Source organism: Octodon degus, unplaced genomic scaffold (assembly GCF_000260255.1).
Source record: "Octodon degus isolate 3935 unplaced genomic scaffold, OctDeg1.0 scaffold00080, whole genome shotgun sequence".
NCBI classification, from domain to species: Eukaryota; Metazoa; Chordata; class Mammalia; order Rodentia; family Octodontidae; genus Octodon; species Octodon degus.
In genome coordinates, this window is record NW_004524656.1 from 4,008,689 (window position 1) to 4,025,003 (window position 16,315).

General features: G+C 44.0%; 1 protein-coding gene across 1 annotated transcript in view; it reads right to left on the reverse strand.

Moving 5' to 3' along the window:
- Window positions 1-4,670: 4,670 nt before the first annotated feature.
- The window catches only part of Tecta (tectorin alpha), a 73,977-nt gene continuing 62,332 nt past the window's right edge, over window positions 4,671-16,315 (reverse strand). The window contains exons 17-24 of the mRNA XM_004636399.2: window positions 15,796-15,906; window positions 14,426-14,628; window positions 12,800-12,963; window positions 12,089-12,337; window positions 7,421-7,583; window positions 6,035-6,122; window positions 5,639-5,755; window positions 4,671-5,306 (exon numbers count right to left, since the gene is read on the reverse strand). Of these exons, the coding sequence (XP_004636456.1) occupies window positions 5,206-5,306; window positions 5,639-5,755; window positions 6,035-6,122; window positions 7,421-7,583; window positions 12,089-12,337; window positions 12,800-12,963; window positions 14,426-14,628; window positions 15,796-15,906 (1,196 nt within the window). The 3' untranslated portion in view covers window positions 4,671-5,205. The remainder of the gene's footprint in view (window positions 5,307-5,638; window positions 5,756-6,034; window positions 6,123-7,420; window positions 7,584-12,088; window positions 12,338-12,799; window positions 12,964-14,425; window positions 14,629-15,795; window positions 15,907-16,315) is intronic.

A 16,315-nucleotide genomic window follows, 5' to 3' on the forward strand; every position in this document is an offset into this window, starting at 1 on the left:
GTGGAGGGCCAAGCAGCTCTAGGCTCCAGACATTGCTGCTAATCTGGAATTAATGTTTAGAATACCTCCACCACTCTTCTTGCTTGGATGTCCAAAGTGAGAATTTACAATCCAGGGTTTTTTAAGGGCAAAAATTGTGTTCTGTGCTCCTGCCAGCTCCTTTGCTCATCTCAGGCCATGAATATTCTGATAGAACACCTGGATGCTTTCACATTATATGTCGAATCATCTTCCCCTTGTCGAATTCATTTGCCAAATTGCTTTCTGATTGTGATTCTTCAGGAGGGCAGACTCCCTGCCCTACGTACGTGCTATAGCTATTCCTTAACAGTACTTTGTAGTCATCAATGGAAAGACGGATGAAAGTGTGGATGAACACACGCATCTGACTTCGGGATTCCAGCCCTGTGTCGTTGTATAAACAACTTCTAAGGACCAGATGCCTGTTGAACTGACAGTGCTGGTGTCAGGAAAAAGGAAAAGCTACCGCCCATGCCTTCTCTATCTCAGGTTAACAAATAAACAACTCAGAAGCACATCTCTGTGTAACTAGAGTGTTTACTTTTGCAGGGCCAGGGGTTGAACCCAGGGCCCCAGCATGCTGCGCCATGCTGTGCCAAGGGGCTACATCTGCAGCCTGAGTATAGTCTTTAAAGAAATAAATAAACCTTCCAGAAATTCTGGGTAGATCCAATGTAAAGATTTGAAAGCCTTAGGGCAATTAAATATGTTATCTTTTTCAGTAAAATACTGTTACGTTTGCCCAATTAAAATAAGGTAGTACCCGTGCACTGTTGCACACTAAGTATTCCACACAGATAATTTAATAATTAAGAGCAGAAAATGCACAATTCCATTTCATTCATTCTTTGCTCTGCAAGGCTATTATCATTCTAATATGCCTCATTAGAAACTGAAAATGTACTAAATAAACGTATACAGACCAGCCCACGTAGGTAGGTGGGCTTGCATTTTTCTCTAGTTAGCCCTTCATGCCACAGCAAGCATCACTTCTGCAGAACACGTCTCTAATCTCTTTTCCAGAGTGCAGCCTGATCCAAGATTGAGCAGCACTAAATACAGGTGAGAACGCGTTAGTTATGGAAGATGCTACATTAGCAGAAAGGATTGCTGTTTCATCTACTGGGAGAACATTTTAGTTTCAAAGACCCTTTGCTGTCAGGGTCTTATGCCAAGGCACAAGAGTGTGGCCAGCCGAGGGGCTGTGCGCAAACGCAAGCTCAACGCACACACAGTGAATCTTCCTCCTCTATTTGTTTCTTCAGCAAATAGAATTTGATGGCCGAGTTCTTCATGGAATGATGAGTCCTTTGTATTTTATTTCTATCTATAGATACTGAGATCTGTCCCTCCGCCACAGAGATGTTGCCTTAGAGGAGAGTCATATTTCAGCAAACATAATTAAACCATCACAAAAAGAGCCTTCCATTAGTCAGAGCAGAGTTATCGCTCCGGTCTGTAGATGCATCGGAAAGTATTTTACATTCTGCCGGGGGAGAAAAGGCCACTAAATATTTCATGGGGTTTTTCTTAATCAGATTGTTTTATTTCTCAACATTTTAAAGAGATATTTAATTTTTCTCAGCGGCTATTTTTGTCATCATGTTAGAGAAATAGATAGTAAGGGCAAAATCTGCATGGGAAGACAAACGCTGGTATTTTCCTGGAATAAGGCTTACTGTGGGAATAAAAATAAATCTCATACTGTTCTCCAGAAAATGTCCTTGGCATTTCATGTGTTTTCTAAAGCTGTATTTTGGTAATGTTCGGGGGGGGGGGGGAAAATCATAATTTGATTGGTGTGATTTGATATACATTTGGATTTGTGCAGACATAAAAAGTGGACGCTAGGGGGTGCTGTTTGATTTTCTTTCTCAAGGCCGTGCTGCATGTCAGCGCATGGGGCGCTGAAAAATGTCATCGCGTTCTAAGCAGGACCCAGTTGCAAGGAGCTACGAGGTGTAGAAAGGCTTTCACTTTTGGGAGGGAGCTCGGGAGGTTCAGAATGGGGGTAATGCTTAATTCAAAATTAGTAAAGAAAAGAAATAATTTTTTATTACCCTAGCCCTGCATAATTGTCATCTTTTGATAATTACTTAATCCCTTTGGTTGAAAGAAATTTTATTAGATTTCGAGCTCTTGCTAAATGTCAAATGGTTCTAAAAATAGAATATTAGACTATGTTAAACAAGTAGTGCTCTCAAGATTTGCCACTATACTGTTGAGTGCAGCACATACCTACTACTGAATATATATATATATATATATGAATTCCCAGCTGTCAGAAATGCCAGCCTCCAAAACATTATTTCTTTATACCAAGTCAGCAAGAGTCCCAATTAATTTACTATTTAATATTTGCTAAGTATGTGCTTTCTCTTTTCCTTTGTTCCTCTCTTTCTCATCCTTGTGGCTAGTCTGAGTACAACAAAAAGATAATGTTCTGAAATTAATCTTAATACATACTGTCATGTCTCATGTTCCATCAGTCTCATTTCCTAACATAGGAATATTTGAAAAGAAGCTTAGGCCGGGGAGATAGCTCAGAGGTATAAGTGCCTGCCTGGCAAACACAAGGACCCGGGTTCAATCCCAGGTACTGCATGCCATGCTGGCCCTGTGCCAGGCCGGCCACTGAAACTGAGTGTGGTGGCACATACCTGTGATCTCAGGGCTGGGGAGGCTGAGACAGGAAGATCTCTGTGAGTCTGAGCTGCAAGACCCTGTACCAAATTAATTAATTTTTAAAAAATTAAATAATAACATTTGTTTTTTAAAAAAGCAGCTTAATGTTCTCATTGTATAGGCTGGAAAATAAGGTATTGAGGCATCAAATGGCCCATATTTTGAGCAGAGAATGAGCAGGAGGGTCAAGATCATCTCCCCATTGCTCTGTTCTCCAGGAAGTTCACTAAGGTGCTGTGTTGTAGACACCGCTGGAAGCAGTCTGCAAGCCAGACAGAAGATGCTGAAGATGCTGCGAGAGGCGCACCAGATTCCCAGCTCCTCCTGTGAGGCACACAGGAAGCTTCCACTTGCAGGTCTCCCAAAGCTAGTGACAGCCATATGATTTGCACTGATGGAATCCGAACGGCAGCAATAAGCATCATTTCTGGACAAAGACTTGCCAGCAATGGGGTACGACTGTCTGTGTCCTCACCCCCTGCTGACAGGGTCTTGAAGCCACATGTTGAGTTGGTGACATTAAAAGATAATGAACCCACCATCAGTCTCCTCTCCAGGGTGAGGAGTATCCCACATGCAGAAAACAACTTGTGATTCAAGCCACAGAGACCTGGGGGTCTCCCGTTAGGGCAGCCTAATGTGGCTTATTCCAATGACAAATGAAAGATGCCTTCAAAGGGAAAAATGCAGATACCAAGAGCAAAAATGTGGCAAGAAAAGGTCTAATTTAGAAGCTTTGAAAAAATATACATAGCTTTTAGTTTATTGATTTCCTATGACTTTGATACAAGAATCAATAAAAAGAAGTTTGCAAGTATATAATATTTCATTTGCCCTTTTTACACTTTCACTTACAATTCATCTAAGGAACTCAAGTGAAACGTGACTGTGTTCAACCCCTACTCTATCTGATTTTGCAAATCTTAACTTCTGTGATATGAATAATTAATTCATCAGATGAATTATAATTAACAATTAGTTCATCTGAATCTTCTGAGCCTCAAGTCTGGGACAGTCGGGAGCTGTGTTTTCACATAAACAGACAACACGCTCATGACAGCAGTTTCTATCACAGTAAGGATGAAATACTGTGGCTCAGGTTGAATAGATGGCTTGACTCCTTCATCTGTCTCAATGTTCAGCATTTTCCCCAAAGATCTTAAGAGGTCAAGCACAAGCAGATGCCTATTTTTCTCCATCAATATCAGGTGTCCTCTTAGCCACCTCGCATGTGCGACCGCTGAGACCAGCCGGAATTTGCTGGTCCCCAAGGACGCGAGGGCTGGGAGAACACAGCAGCGCAAGGTGGGCTTCTCCTCGTCTTCCCTCGCGGCCCAGCTACCTACGATGCAGGCACTCTTGGCATCCTTGCCATCTCGTGCCCACGTTCAAGGATGCCAAGCACCCTTGCTCAAGGTCTCAGAGTGCCGAGAGAAAGAAAAAGAATGCTGTCCATTTAATCCAGTGCAACTTCAAAATAAACTTGAAGTGAACACTGATTTGTATTTAACCTTAAACAGTGAGGAACTCTAGGGTGTATTCAGCAGGCCTTCTGTTTTGTAGCTAATTACAGTAAGTGCGTGTTCACGTGCTGCTTACGAAGGAAGACACTGCCTGTGTCTCTTCTGTAAAGCCCCTTGCTCCTCCCCTAGCGCTCTGTAAGCAATCGTGACAGGACTGTAACTCGGCACACTGAGGCCCTGGCCCACAGTGCCTGCCTGGCCCAGTGGCTGCTGCTTGTTGCTCTCTGCTTTTAATCATAGTCTCGTATTTACTATCAAAGCTTAACATCAATAAGAATGATTCCAGCCACCCAATAATGAGAATACGTGAACACAAAGTTTATTTAAGGATAAAACACGTTTAAAATTTGGTTGATTTGTCAAAAGAGAAAGAACTGAGTTTGAGGGATGAAATGGGGTTGGAGTAGAGTGAGATTCCCGAGGTGGCCAAACCTAGCATGGCAAGGCGGAAGGCCACGGGGCAGGGAGGGGGAGTCTCATGACAGAAGAGCACAACACAAGCGTATCAGGGATCAGACACTTCCAAACATCAGAAAGATTCCTTGGAGAGAGTCAAACTTTCCAGTCATTATTTCAAAATCATTCCAACAGACCCTCTGTTAGTAAAACGCGGGGATCCAAAAACAGCAGTGGCTTCACAGATTTGCCTGGTTAGGTGTTTGGTGAGACTTCTATAACCAGAATTTTTCCTTTGCTGGCTTTTCGTGTGAACCAAAGTTCCTTGTTGAAACAGTGTGAGCACTTCAGGTTACATACACGCCCGCCATAGCTGGCTTACCGGGGCTGCGCTGCATACTTTGGCAGAGGAGCCTGAAGTGTCGCTCTCCTCCAGCCCTCTGACTGCTGGAGGAAGGCGGCATGACTTTGAGATGCTGGACATTTTCAAATAGGTTCTGATTTAGGAACACACACTCTTTATCCTACAGTGAGTTGAAGTAAGTAAATTACAGTACTTTATATATCAGCCTTGAGTAAATTATGAGGTCATGCCTGATTTATAGACAAAATGCCACAGTGAAATCTGGGTCATGATGAGGAGCAGCGTCCATAGTTGAAGTTCGCTCGAAGAATTCGAGGCTGAGGAAAACAGCACACGGGAGAGGTCAGTCTGACAGGGAACTGACAGCTCTGCAGCACTGAGCTGAATAAAGGACATTTCATGGCCGACAACCCGCTTTATCCAAATCCAAATGACCCTAACTAAGACTGCATCGAAGCAGGCTTCATTCAACCTTGAAGGGAGTCCTGCTCACCTCACAGGGTATCAAGGAAACCTTCATTTCTGGAACCTTCAGGAGTAAGCTGCTGAGTGCGTCTCAAATATGAACGTCTCCTGGGTAAGGACCGCCCTACCCCACCCCCCACCCCCGACCCCCGAGCTGCCTGCGCCAGCTGGGAGGAGCCGTTACCTCTGCAACTTCTGCCATCCTCTTGCAGGGTGCCAGTCACACAGCTGCACAGCGGCCCGTCTACGCGGCTCGTGCAGATCTGCTCGCAGCCCCCATTGTCCTCACACCAGTCCAGCCCTGAAAACGAGTTGTGGGCAGATTAATCACAGACAGTTCCATCCTTCGAGTTGTATCTAAGAGAAGGCCTTAAAGGGAGGAGGGGACAAAACAAAGCCCACTGAGTTTCTCAAAGCCAACGAATAGATGTGCATGAGGCCACAGGCAGCCAGCTTCACACACTGTTGTTCCCAGTGTCACCTTCCCATCCACTAGACCCACATCACAGGTGAAGCACGTTTGAGCCTTCAACCCCCATTGTCTCAATAATTTATAGCATGTTTTAGGGAACATACATACTTTTTCTCCTAATAGGTCCCACTGAAATGATCTGTTCTTTAGGTTCTTTTGTATAATCGGTAGCAACCCTGGAATTTTGTGGGCAATTCTGAAAGACAGAATACCAGAGGGAACATTTCACACAATTAAACTGTTAACTTATTCTTCACCACGTTTCCACCCCCAAAAGAGGCAGTGGCTCCGGCCTCCAGCACTACTGCTGCTCAGATTAATTAGAACCAATGCATTCTTGATCATCGAGCCCACTGGGACTCTAGGCTTTATGTTGAGCAGAATTAAATATATTCTCCATGCTGGAATTACATTCAAAGAAGCTCTGTGCTCCGGAATGAGAGTTGTTGTATCTCATCAGACACTAATATATGCTGCACCATCTGTACCTCCAGCCATAATTCAAATCTTGGTTCTACAAACATGAGATAATCAAAGGCTGGAATATTAAAGGGTAGAGGCCAGGCACCAGTGCAATCAAACCTTAAGGACACGGCCATACATGGTGAGGGTACAAAACGCGCATGGGAGTGACGCTTTGATTGCACTTCGTCCTCATGCCACCAAGCCCTCTAGACCCGCAGACCCGGGTACAGATGAAAGGGGTGTAAGAACTGAGTGAACCGCATTCTGAGCCCAGGAGTTTGGTCCCAGAATAGAACAGAGCTGAACCTAGTGGTCATAAAATCAACTGCTCCAGACTATGGTCAAGTTTCAACCAGATCAATCATGTCCCCCCAGGGAACACTGGGCAATCTGGAGAATTGTTAGGGTGTTGCACCCAGAGAGCAGACGGCACTGGCATCTAGCGGGTAGAGGCCAAGGTGGCTATGTGTGAGTAACGCCAAGGCTGAGGGGCCCTGGCCCAGTCTTAAGTCAAAGCCTAGCAGATGCTTCAGCGGCAGAGATGTAGGTGGGCACTGTTCTGTTGTGTTCGCTTTCCCCAAGCTGACTGCCCGCTCCTAACTGCGCACAGGTGGTTCCATTCAGCCACCCAGCATTATTCTGGTCTACATGCTGAGAAAACCAGGACCATGAGAAAAGAGACTCATTATTGAACCTATAATATTCAATAATGGAACTTAGAAAAAGTGGGGCATACCGATGAATGTCCATTTTGTATCTGTGTATTCAAAGTAGTTAGGACAGATATATAGTTGCATTCTCTTAATGAATAGAATGATTTGTTCTAATGGTGTTTGTAAATAGGATCACAAGTCCACTTCTTGTATAGCAATTAACCACTAAGAAGAATATATGCAGTGTATTATTTGTTGAAACGGTACTTCTGATTTGATTTGAAACTGTCTCATTGCTATCTGTTTATCAATAAAACTTTGAAAAAAAAAAAGAAAGAAAAGAGACTCAACGCTCCATTTTTGCACTCTCACTTACAATTTTACAGGAGTACTTTTCTGAATCGCAAAGCGACACTGCGCAGTGAAGATGAACTTCGTCATAATCCCCAATGAATTTAAAGACAGTGACATGAAAACGGCAGGTTAGAGAGACTCCGTTCTCCTCAATGCCGATGGTGTTATCTTTGATGTTCTGGCACCTATTCAGAACAAATAACAGCATCTTTGCTTAACTTTTTTCTTTTCTTTTTCTCACACGTTAATCCCCATCTTCATTTTAAAATTTCACAACTCACAGAAAACCATCTGAAATGGTAAAAATTGACTTTACATTTGAAAGTGGTGACCTCAGGATGGCATGAACTTGTCATTTATGATCATTTCCTCACTGTTGGCTTTGAGAGATCGAATATCACCTTGAATTAGCATCTTCACTACAACTAAAAACTAAATTACGAGCGCTGCACTCAGGCTCCTTACACATCAGCTCCTCCCTCGGCGCGCCCCCTCATAATGCTGTGTTTTGCTGATAACAATTTAACAAACACAAGATTAGTTCTTACTTCCTGTGCACTTTCTTCAGTTAATTATCGGTGTTGGCAGGGGCTCTCGATTCAAACCCCAAAGGGGCCTCTTCCCATGCATTAAAATGGGTAGAAAATGGAGAGGAAAAGCAGTGCCATGGAGGAGGCACTGAGGAATCGTTTTTGGCGGACGTGACCACCTCTTCTCTCAACTCCCTTCCCTCTCGTGGTACCACGCTAATGTCCAGTCACAGCCAAGACAAGAAACTCAGGTTTTCCTTTAACTACATAAAGGTTCCTCGAATGCATCCCAGTCTCTTGTGCTCCAGCATTTTCATGGAACGTTCACCCCACTGGAAGGTACTTTTGCTCTTCTTCCCATGCATATCTCCCACTCCTTCCTCTGTAGCAGTCCAACCACGTTCTCCAAGTACAACCTGAGCAAGCAGGAGTGGGGGCCCCTCCCAGATTGGCCAACAGCACCTATGTGCGTCCCTGAAGTGCAGGACTCAGGTCAGCATCCCCACTGAGATTCCAGTATATTGCATGGTCTGAATAGACATATGGAAATATTTGTTGGATGGATGGATGGATGGATGGATGGATGGATGGATAGATGAATTGTCCTGCCATGGCCAAAGTGGGCCTATAAGAGTCAAGAGACTCTTTAAATGATAAAGATAAAGGAGATGATTCCTTTCTTTCTAATGTTTCTTTCCTCCAAGCCCACAGGATTAAATAGCTTAGCAATAATGAAAATTAAAAATTGAGGTTATCCCTCAGCATCCCCACACCTATATAAAGTTGTGTAATTAGCCTTCTAGGTGAAGTGCAAAATGATGTTCAAGACAACAGTATCTTGAATGCTTTGAAATAAAAACTTAGCATCCATGCTTTTCCTTATCATTCTTCCTTTGGAGAATCAAAATCAGCTCAAGAGTTCTGAAGTGGGAGCAGCCTCCTGTCCTCACACAGACCTCTTCCTAAGTCAGACCATCAGCCCTCTCCCAGGGAGATGGCTTGAAGTCTGAGTAATAAAAAAATATGGGCAGAGTGATGGGGTCTAGGGGACAAAAGATTACTGACTGGGTACCTCTCTTAAAGCAGGCAAACAAGCAAAGCATGAGACATTTTTGTTCCCTGACAGAGAACACTTGTCCTCACGTCTGTCTGGGAACATGAAGAAAAGACAGAAGTGGCCAGTGTTTCCCAGCCTCTGGGCTGCTGACAGAGACTGGTGCTACCTCCGCACAGCTGGCCTTCTGAAATTCTGAAGTGGATCCATTTGTCACTCATTCATTAACAACAAGCAACAGTTTTCCCGTAAGTTCAACAAAAAAAAATGCACCCTTCCAAGAAAGGTTAGAATGACTGAGAGATTCAAATCTTTCCAAATGGCAAAGTCATTTCCCACCTAACAACAGTTTAATTTGAAGGCATTTATGCAAACAGACCCTGGGGTAAGCTGAGATTTATGAGCACGCTCCTGGTTCCCTCTCCCTTTCTGGGTCAAGTCCATTAAATACTATTTTAAAAATGCTAAATACCACACTGTCCTTCAAAGGAGACACAAGCTGTATAATTGAGGTTTACATTTCTAGAGGGGGCTCAGGTCTTAACTCTTTACTGTGGGAAGGTAAGGGGAGGCAAGACACACGGAGAAAAGAGAAGAGTCATGTAAACAGCCTTAGACACTGGAAGAGACCAAGAAGTTACCAAATCCCTGCCTTCATCTCTGAGAAGGCAGAACTCCAATTCAGAGGGACAAATGCCTCAGTGAAGACTCTGAGGAAAATTCTACAACATACTAGCAACCCATGTCGTACACTATGCCTGCTCCAGTAGGGAACTATGTATCCTGATACCCAGGAAGCGTCCTTCTCTACCCCTGCTAGGTAGGTGGCTGTGGATGAGCTCTATGCTGAACTTCTCCAACTTTGTCCCATCTGAAAAAAATACTATATGTCTATTTTTTCAGAGCTACATCACTATTCCTTTCAGGCACCATTCCTCTTGCCCCCAACACAAAGATATAGTATCCATAGCAACCCGCCCCATCACAGGAGTGGATGCTGACCTAGCCCAGGCACTCCCAATAGTGCATTCACCAAAAGAAGGACAGGCAAGAGATCCAAGACAGGTCAGTCCTCTTCCCTCCATGGAATTACCTGAGTTGGAATTACAAATGCTTTCTCTTCTGTAGTGACAATGGGGTAAGTATAGGAGGGCAGCACTGTAGCCACCAAGAAGATCAATGGAGAGAGAGAAGCAAAGACAAAAGACAGAGCAAGAAGAATGTCTTAACAGCTACATTTACTCTAGAAATTTGGTTTTATAACTATTAAGTACCTTGCTCTTTTGCATAAACTAATTTAAATTGGCCTCTACCAATTATAATAGAATTCTGATTAATACAGCCACTTGCTTTAAGAACTATTGCATTGGGTGGTGGAACTGTTCTAAAATTAGATCATGGTGGCATTGTACTCCTCTTCAGATGTGCTAAAAATCACTGAAATTTACATTTAAAGCAAATAAATTTCATTGCATTTAAATTGAGTATGCAATAAAGCTGTTGAGAGTGAATTATTGAAAAACATTATTATATGCATAAAGCGCCTGATATAATCATTAAGTATTTTTCTTATTTAAAAAAAATTAAGATAATTATTCTTTTGGCTGTTTGACCTGTATTCTTTTCTTCTCATTTATTCATTCATTTTTATCCATTCGTTTATTTAAAGTTGTGGTATAACTAATGTGTTTCAGAAAATAAATGAAACAGTAGGCATATAATGGAGAATAAAAAGAAGCCTGTTGAGCTTGTAGCCATTGTGTCATTATGATCCATACAGACATGTCCTTCCAAAGCCTCATGGAATCACAGGCGGGACCTTTGGAAGGAAACTGGACTGCAGGATGACTTGTTGGGAGGTGGGGATGGTTGGAGGAGGCGGGTCACTGTGGCATGACCTGGAAGGTTATCTCAGCCTCCCCAGCCCCTCCCTCAACTCCCTCTGCTTTCTGCCCACCATGCCTTGCACAGCTTGCCCTCTGCTGCTCCCCTCTGCCTCTGCTGTGCTGTTCTGACTGGAATGAAACATGAGCCCAAGCAATCTTCTCCTTCCTTCAGTTGTCCAGGTCAGGGATTTTGTCCTAGTGACTCAGACATCCAGCATGTCTTAGCCACGGTTTCACTTTCCATAGTTTCCATCAGCTGTATGAAAACATGAAATGGAAAATTCCAGAAATAACTGATAAATTTGAAATTGCATGCTACTCTAAGCGGCATGAGGAAACATTGTGCCATCCTGCTCTATCTTTCTAGGGCACAAATCATCCTTTGTGTAGTATATCCCTGTTGTATACGCTACACTGTTCCTCAGTAGCCATCTACTGTTACAGTTTCTCAGTGCTTGTGTTCAAGTGACCTCTGTCCACACACAATGCCAGCGTCCCACGCCTCCTTCATTTTATCCAGTCAGCACAGCATCATCTCCCATTGTCACACGAAGAATAAAAGGTGAGTACAGTACAGCAAGACTTTGAAAGAGACAGAGAGATTAAGTTCATGTCGCTTTTATTGCAGTAGATTGTTACAATAGCTCCATTTTATCATTAGCGATAGGTGTTAAACTCTTACTGTGCCTAATTCATGAATTAAATTTTATCACAGATTTGATACACAGGAAAAAACACAGCATACACAGGACTCCACAGCACTATCTATAGTTTTAGGCCTTTACTAAGGTCTTAGAATGTGTGTCCCTCAGATGAGAGGGGGACTAATGCATTCTAATTTCTGTTTTATTTTGATAGATGCCTTATTCATTAGCCTTTAATGACCCTCATGGCATTCTTTCATTTATAGAATTCTGTATTCCTTTCAAGTTGCAGGCTAAAGAAACAGGAAAGAATCCCTTTGTCTGTGATCACAGTGAGAGCGCAGCATCTTGCAGTAAGTGCCACATGACCTGAGGATCTGCCATTGACCTGTTGCCTATAAAGTAAGTTGCTTGATTTCTCTATAAATATAAATGAGGTTTACAGAACCTGCCTCACAGGCTGTAAAAATTACATGAATTTACTAGCATAAAATGCTGGTTCTATAGGTATGGAGACATGCTAGCTCCTATGCCTTTCCCTAAAAAATAAGATGGACAAAAGCCTAAGCCACTCACCCTCCTTCAATGATGAAGTAGCGGAGCTTGTCGTTGCTGTCTCGGGAGGGGGTGGCATAGCACTTGTTGAGAGTGAGGATCAGATGGGTGGAGTCAGCGCCAACTACAAAGACCCCCACATACAGCACATCTCGAGTAGTCAATACGACTTCACCCTGGCGGTAAGGGTGCTTGTAGGAGGCATTTTTGTAGAGGGCCATCTTCGTGGTGAAGCTGCCTTCTTGGGTGGGAACTGTCAGGTTAATGACACTGAGACACAAACAGTCATGAGGGAGAGAATTGGAAAAAAAAAATTACTGATTCAATTACCTACATTTTTTCAAGCTGAGAAAACAGATGGAAGGCAAAACACGTAGTAGTAAAATGTAAGGCTATGCTGTCCAATATGGTACCAACTGCATATGGGGTGAGGGGCTTACATTTAAATAAAATTAAAATAAATACAATAAAAATTCAATTCCTAAACCCCTTGAGCCGCCTTGCAAGTGTCCAGCAACCACATATAGTTACCATATTGGCTCGTTCAGACAGGGAACATTTCCAGCATCATAGAAAATCCATCCATCAGCATTGGTCTAAAGCATTTAGATTCAGGAAATAGGAATTATATTTTCTCTAGTGCTTCAAGGACAAATGCGATCAGTTCTGATTATGCTAACCTTAACTGTCAAGGAAAGACAAAGCAATAAGCACAGCTGCGTAATCTCTTACCTCAGCATAGGCTTCACGACAGAGTCCAAGGAGATCTTGATATCCAGCTCATAAGCACAAGAGAATTCCACATTGATCGTGCGGTCCCTCGTGATAATGTTGCCCGTGTTGTTGGCACTTTCAATCCAGATTGTGTTCTTATACATGATATGAGTGGCATTGGACTGTGGACCAAGGAGAGGTCAGAGGTCACTAAATCTGGGAAGGAGAATGTGGCTTGCATTTTAAATCCATATCCCTGAAAGTGGAGAAATAGTTTCATTCCATACAGAATCCAGAGGCTAGTATAAATGAGGGTGAAGCTGGCCTCATCACTTACTGGGAGGGAGCCACTCCGAAAGAGGCCAACAGCACCCTCAGCCTGATAACCTTGAATGCCCACAGAAGGCCGATTCCATGTCTCTCTAAATTCTAACTACCACCACCCCCCAATCACCATCAACCCCCCAGTTATCTATGGGAACCGGAGCCAGGGAAAGCATGAATTATGGCCATTGTGAGGCGATATGAATTGACCTGAAGAGTCTTTTTTGAGCCCTTAATTCAAAATCTCTCCACTAAACCTTTCACCAGACACACCTATAAGTAGCAAGATGAACGTGAGAGTTTCAGCTCCTTGCTCCTTTCACTCTCTGATAAAAATGTTAAGAGCACAATCCTGAAGAGAAGACACACCACAAGAAGCTCAGGAAGAGAAGCAAGATGCTTTGCTAATACACACATTAGCAAATTCGGACACTAGAAACTGGGGCCATGCTGTACTTTGCTAGGCTGTTCAATGATGTTTGGGACACACTTTACTATCCCAAAGAGCTAGGCCAGGCTCTATTTACCCCAAAGGACAACAGAAACACAAGAGCGGTAGCAATAGTGCGGAAGATACACAGAACAAATGATGACAGCAGGCGTCGCAGAGCAAGGAAAGAAACACATAATGTATTGTGCTCTTTTGGCTCAGTCCACCACTTAGCACCACAGGACGGCTGTCTCTGCTGTCTTTTACTTTGTACATCCTTTTTGCTATTCTCTAAGGAGCATGTTTCTAACTAGACTGTGGGAGGCACAATAACTCCAGGTCTCCAATACTATTGCAAGTGAGTCTTTCTAAATCCTGTGAATCTGCCACATCATGACTCCACGCCACATATCCCTTAATGGTCACCTGAGTGCCTCTGACCTATAAAATTCTCTTGGTGCATCAGCGTCATTGTGACGCTGACTTCCTCTTCCCCTACCTCTGCTGAGCTAAGTTCCTAGTTCTTTTTACCCCGCCTGTTTCCCATAAGTCTCCTGCTGTGCCCCGGAGGTGGGACTTCCTGTCATAGCCCGGCTGCCTAGTTACTCGCGCCTTTTACCCGCCGAGGTCACTTCCCTATGCCTCCACTATATATACCCAGCACCTCCCCTGAATAAACGAGACTTGATCAGAATCCTGTCTTGTCTCCATTTCTCACATCTCCTATCCTTTGTCCCCTCCTCAATTCCCCGCTCCTCTCCAGGTGACCTTCGTTGACTGACCCACTGGCTCGGGACACTACACCACCCTGATTCAGGGCCAATCAATGTGCAGACAACAGGAGCTGTCACATCCTCTGCCAGATGCTCTTTTCTGACCCACGTCCTCACCTGCACAATGTTTCCACAATTCCCTTTGGTGTTGTTGATCTGAAAGGAGATAAAATCTTCACCCTCGATGTGGGAGCACTGTCTGTCATTGACCCTCACACCCTCTCTCTCAAAGCCGAGCTGGAAGAGTTTGCATTTGGATATGGACACTTCCATCTGGGCTGCCTTACAGGTCACCTCGGCATCGATGATGTCATGCGAGTCTGTGAAAACAGTCATTACAAAACCAACCGGTAGGAGTCAGTCTTGTCCCAGGGGTCGCGGTGGGGGAGACCGCCCACTGCCTTTCCTTTTAGAAGAGGCAAAAGATCTCCAGTCAGTGACTGCAAGCATTTCTAATTAAGCTTTGATCACACCAAATGAATATATTAATTCATTCAAAGCAATAACATGTAGAGCCTCATTAAAAAGACAAAAATGCTAATAAAGTACACTTTGTCTTTTCCTTGTAACCCAGGTCTTCCTCCCACACACACTGGGGTGCAGCTACTTTCCTATAAGTCACGCAGAAGCTGGCACAGTGTGACCCGGCCAAGGAACACACCTCTGATCAGAGCAGCACCAGCCTGGCTGCACTCAAAGGCCTGGCAGCGTCCTGCTGAGAGAACGTCCTAAGTCCCAAGCAAGCACCAGGAATTGGCCTTTTGACACAGGGATGCATCAGTTGGCATTTTCTCTGAGTACATAAACTCCCAATAAAAAGCACTATTGAAACCGAGAAATATTCTTATCTGCGTTGGTGATGCGGCTGTCCCTCCTATGGAGCCTTAGAATTAATTAGACTTTCATTCTCAAATGGTGTTAAATTTAGCACCTCTCTGAGGTGCTTGGTTTAGGAAAGCAGCTCCCCCTCAAGCTGACATCCAGATAAGCTCAGGCTAGGAAACCACAGTTAGGAACAAAACCAAGAGTCCTAATTATTAGCTGCTTGCTTCAAACATTTTAGTTGCATCTTCAGGACCAAAAAGCTCTGAGCCAGGTAAAGCTGGCTCCTCTCCAGCCTGATGACACCTGGCCTCCTTCTCTTAATTTCTTCCTGTTGTTCTCAAAACAATTTTCTCATGATCACCTTAGATCTTTGATATTCAGTGTGGCCTCTGATGGAATTGATCAATTCCATTTGTTTACTGTACAAATTTGAGTGCTACAATGCATTGAAGAGAAGGCTGTAGCTATGAGGAAATGAACATTAACTGAAGGAGTCAGATTGTCTCTTTGTTCCGCTTCAGTGCTCCTGAAAACGTTGCTATTTGGGCCTCTAACCAATAGAGTGGGACCCATTAGGGCCCTCCCCCGGCACCTTCCTGCACCACCACAGCCAGCTTCCCTCCAAGTGCCTTTCAGGGCGCAAAGCGGCGCTCATCACTCACTGTTTCCATAGGGCGGTGGCTCGATGCAGCCACACAGCTCTCCTCCGTTGTCCAGCTCACAGGTTCGGTTGGGACAGTCCACCCCCACACAGGGATCTTCAACCACTCCTGCTAAAAAGGAAAACACACAGAAACACAACATGATTTTCACACCCACACCAAGCAGCACGGGATTCCACCCAGGACTTGCCATTCAAATCCAAATAGATACGGACTAGTTGGCAGCTGCAGGTTTCAAAGCAAGGCGACCTTCCAGAAAACAACAGTGATAGGGGGCAGTAGATGTTTGTTAAGGGCCTGGCACTGAGACCCGGGCTTCGAGGGAATCAGTGCATTTGACCTTCATAAATATTTCTCAAGCTAAGCATCACAACCCCATTTCAAAGCTACTAGCTGATCCAGGTAACCATGAAGGTATAAGATAAAGACAGAATACATAGCTACTTTTCCTTGCTGCGGTATACCACGATTATGGTACCTGCTGTACTATACTGTAACCGCTCACATTTGTCTCCCTATA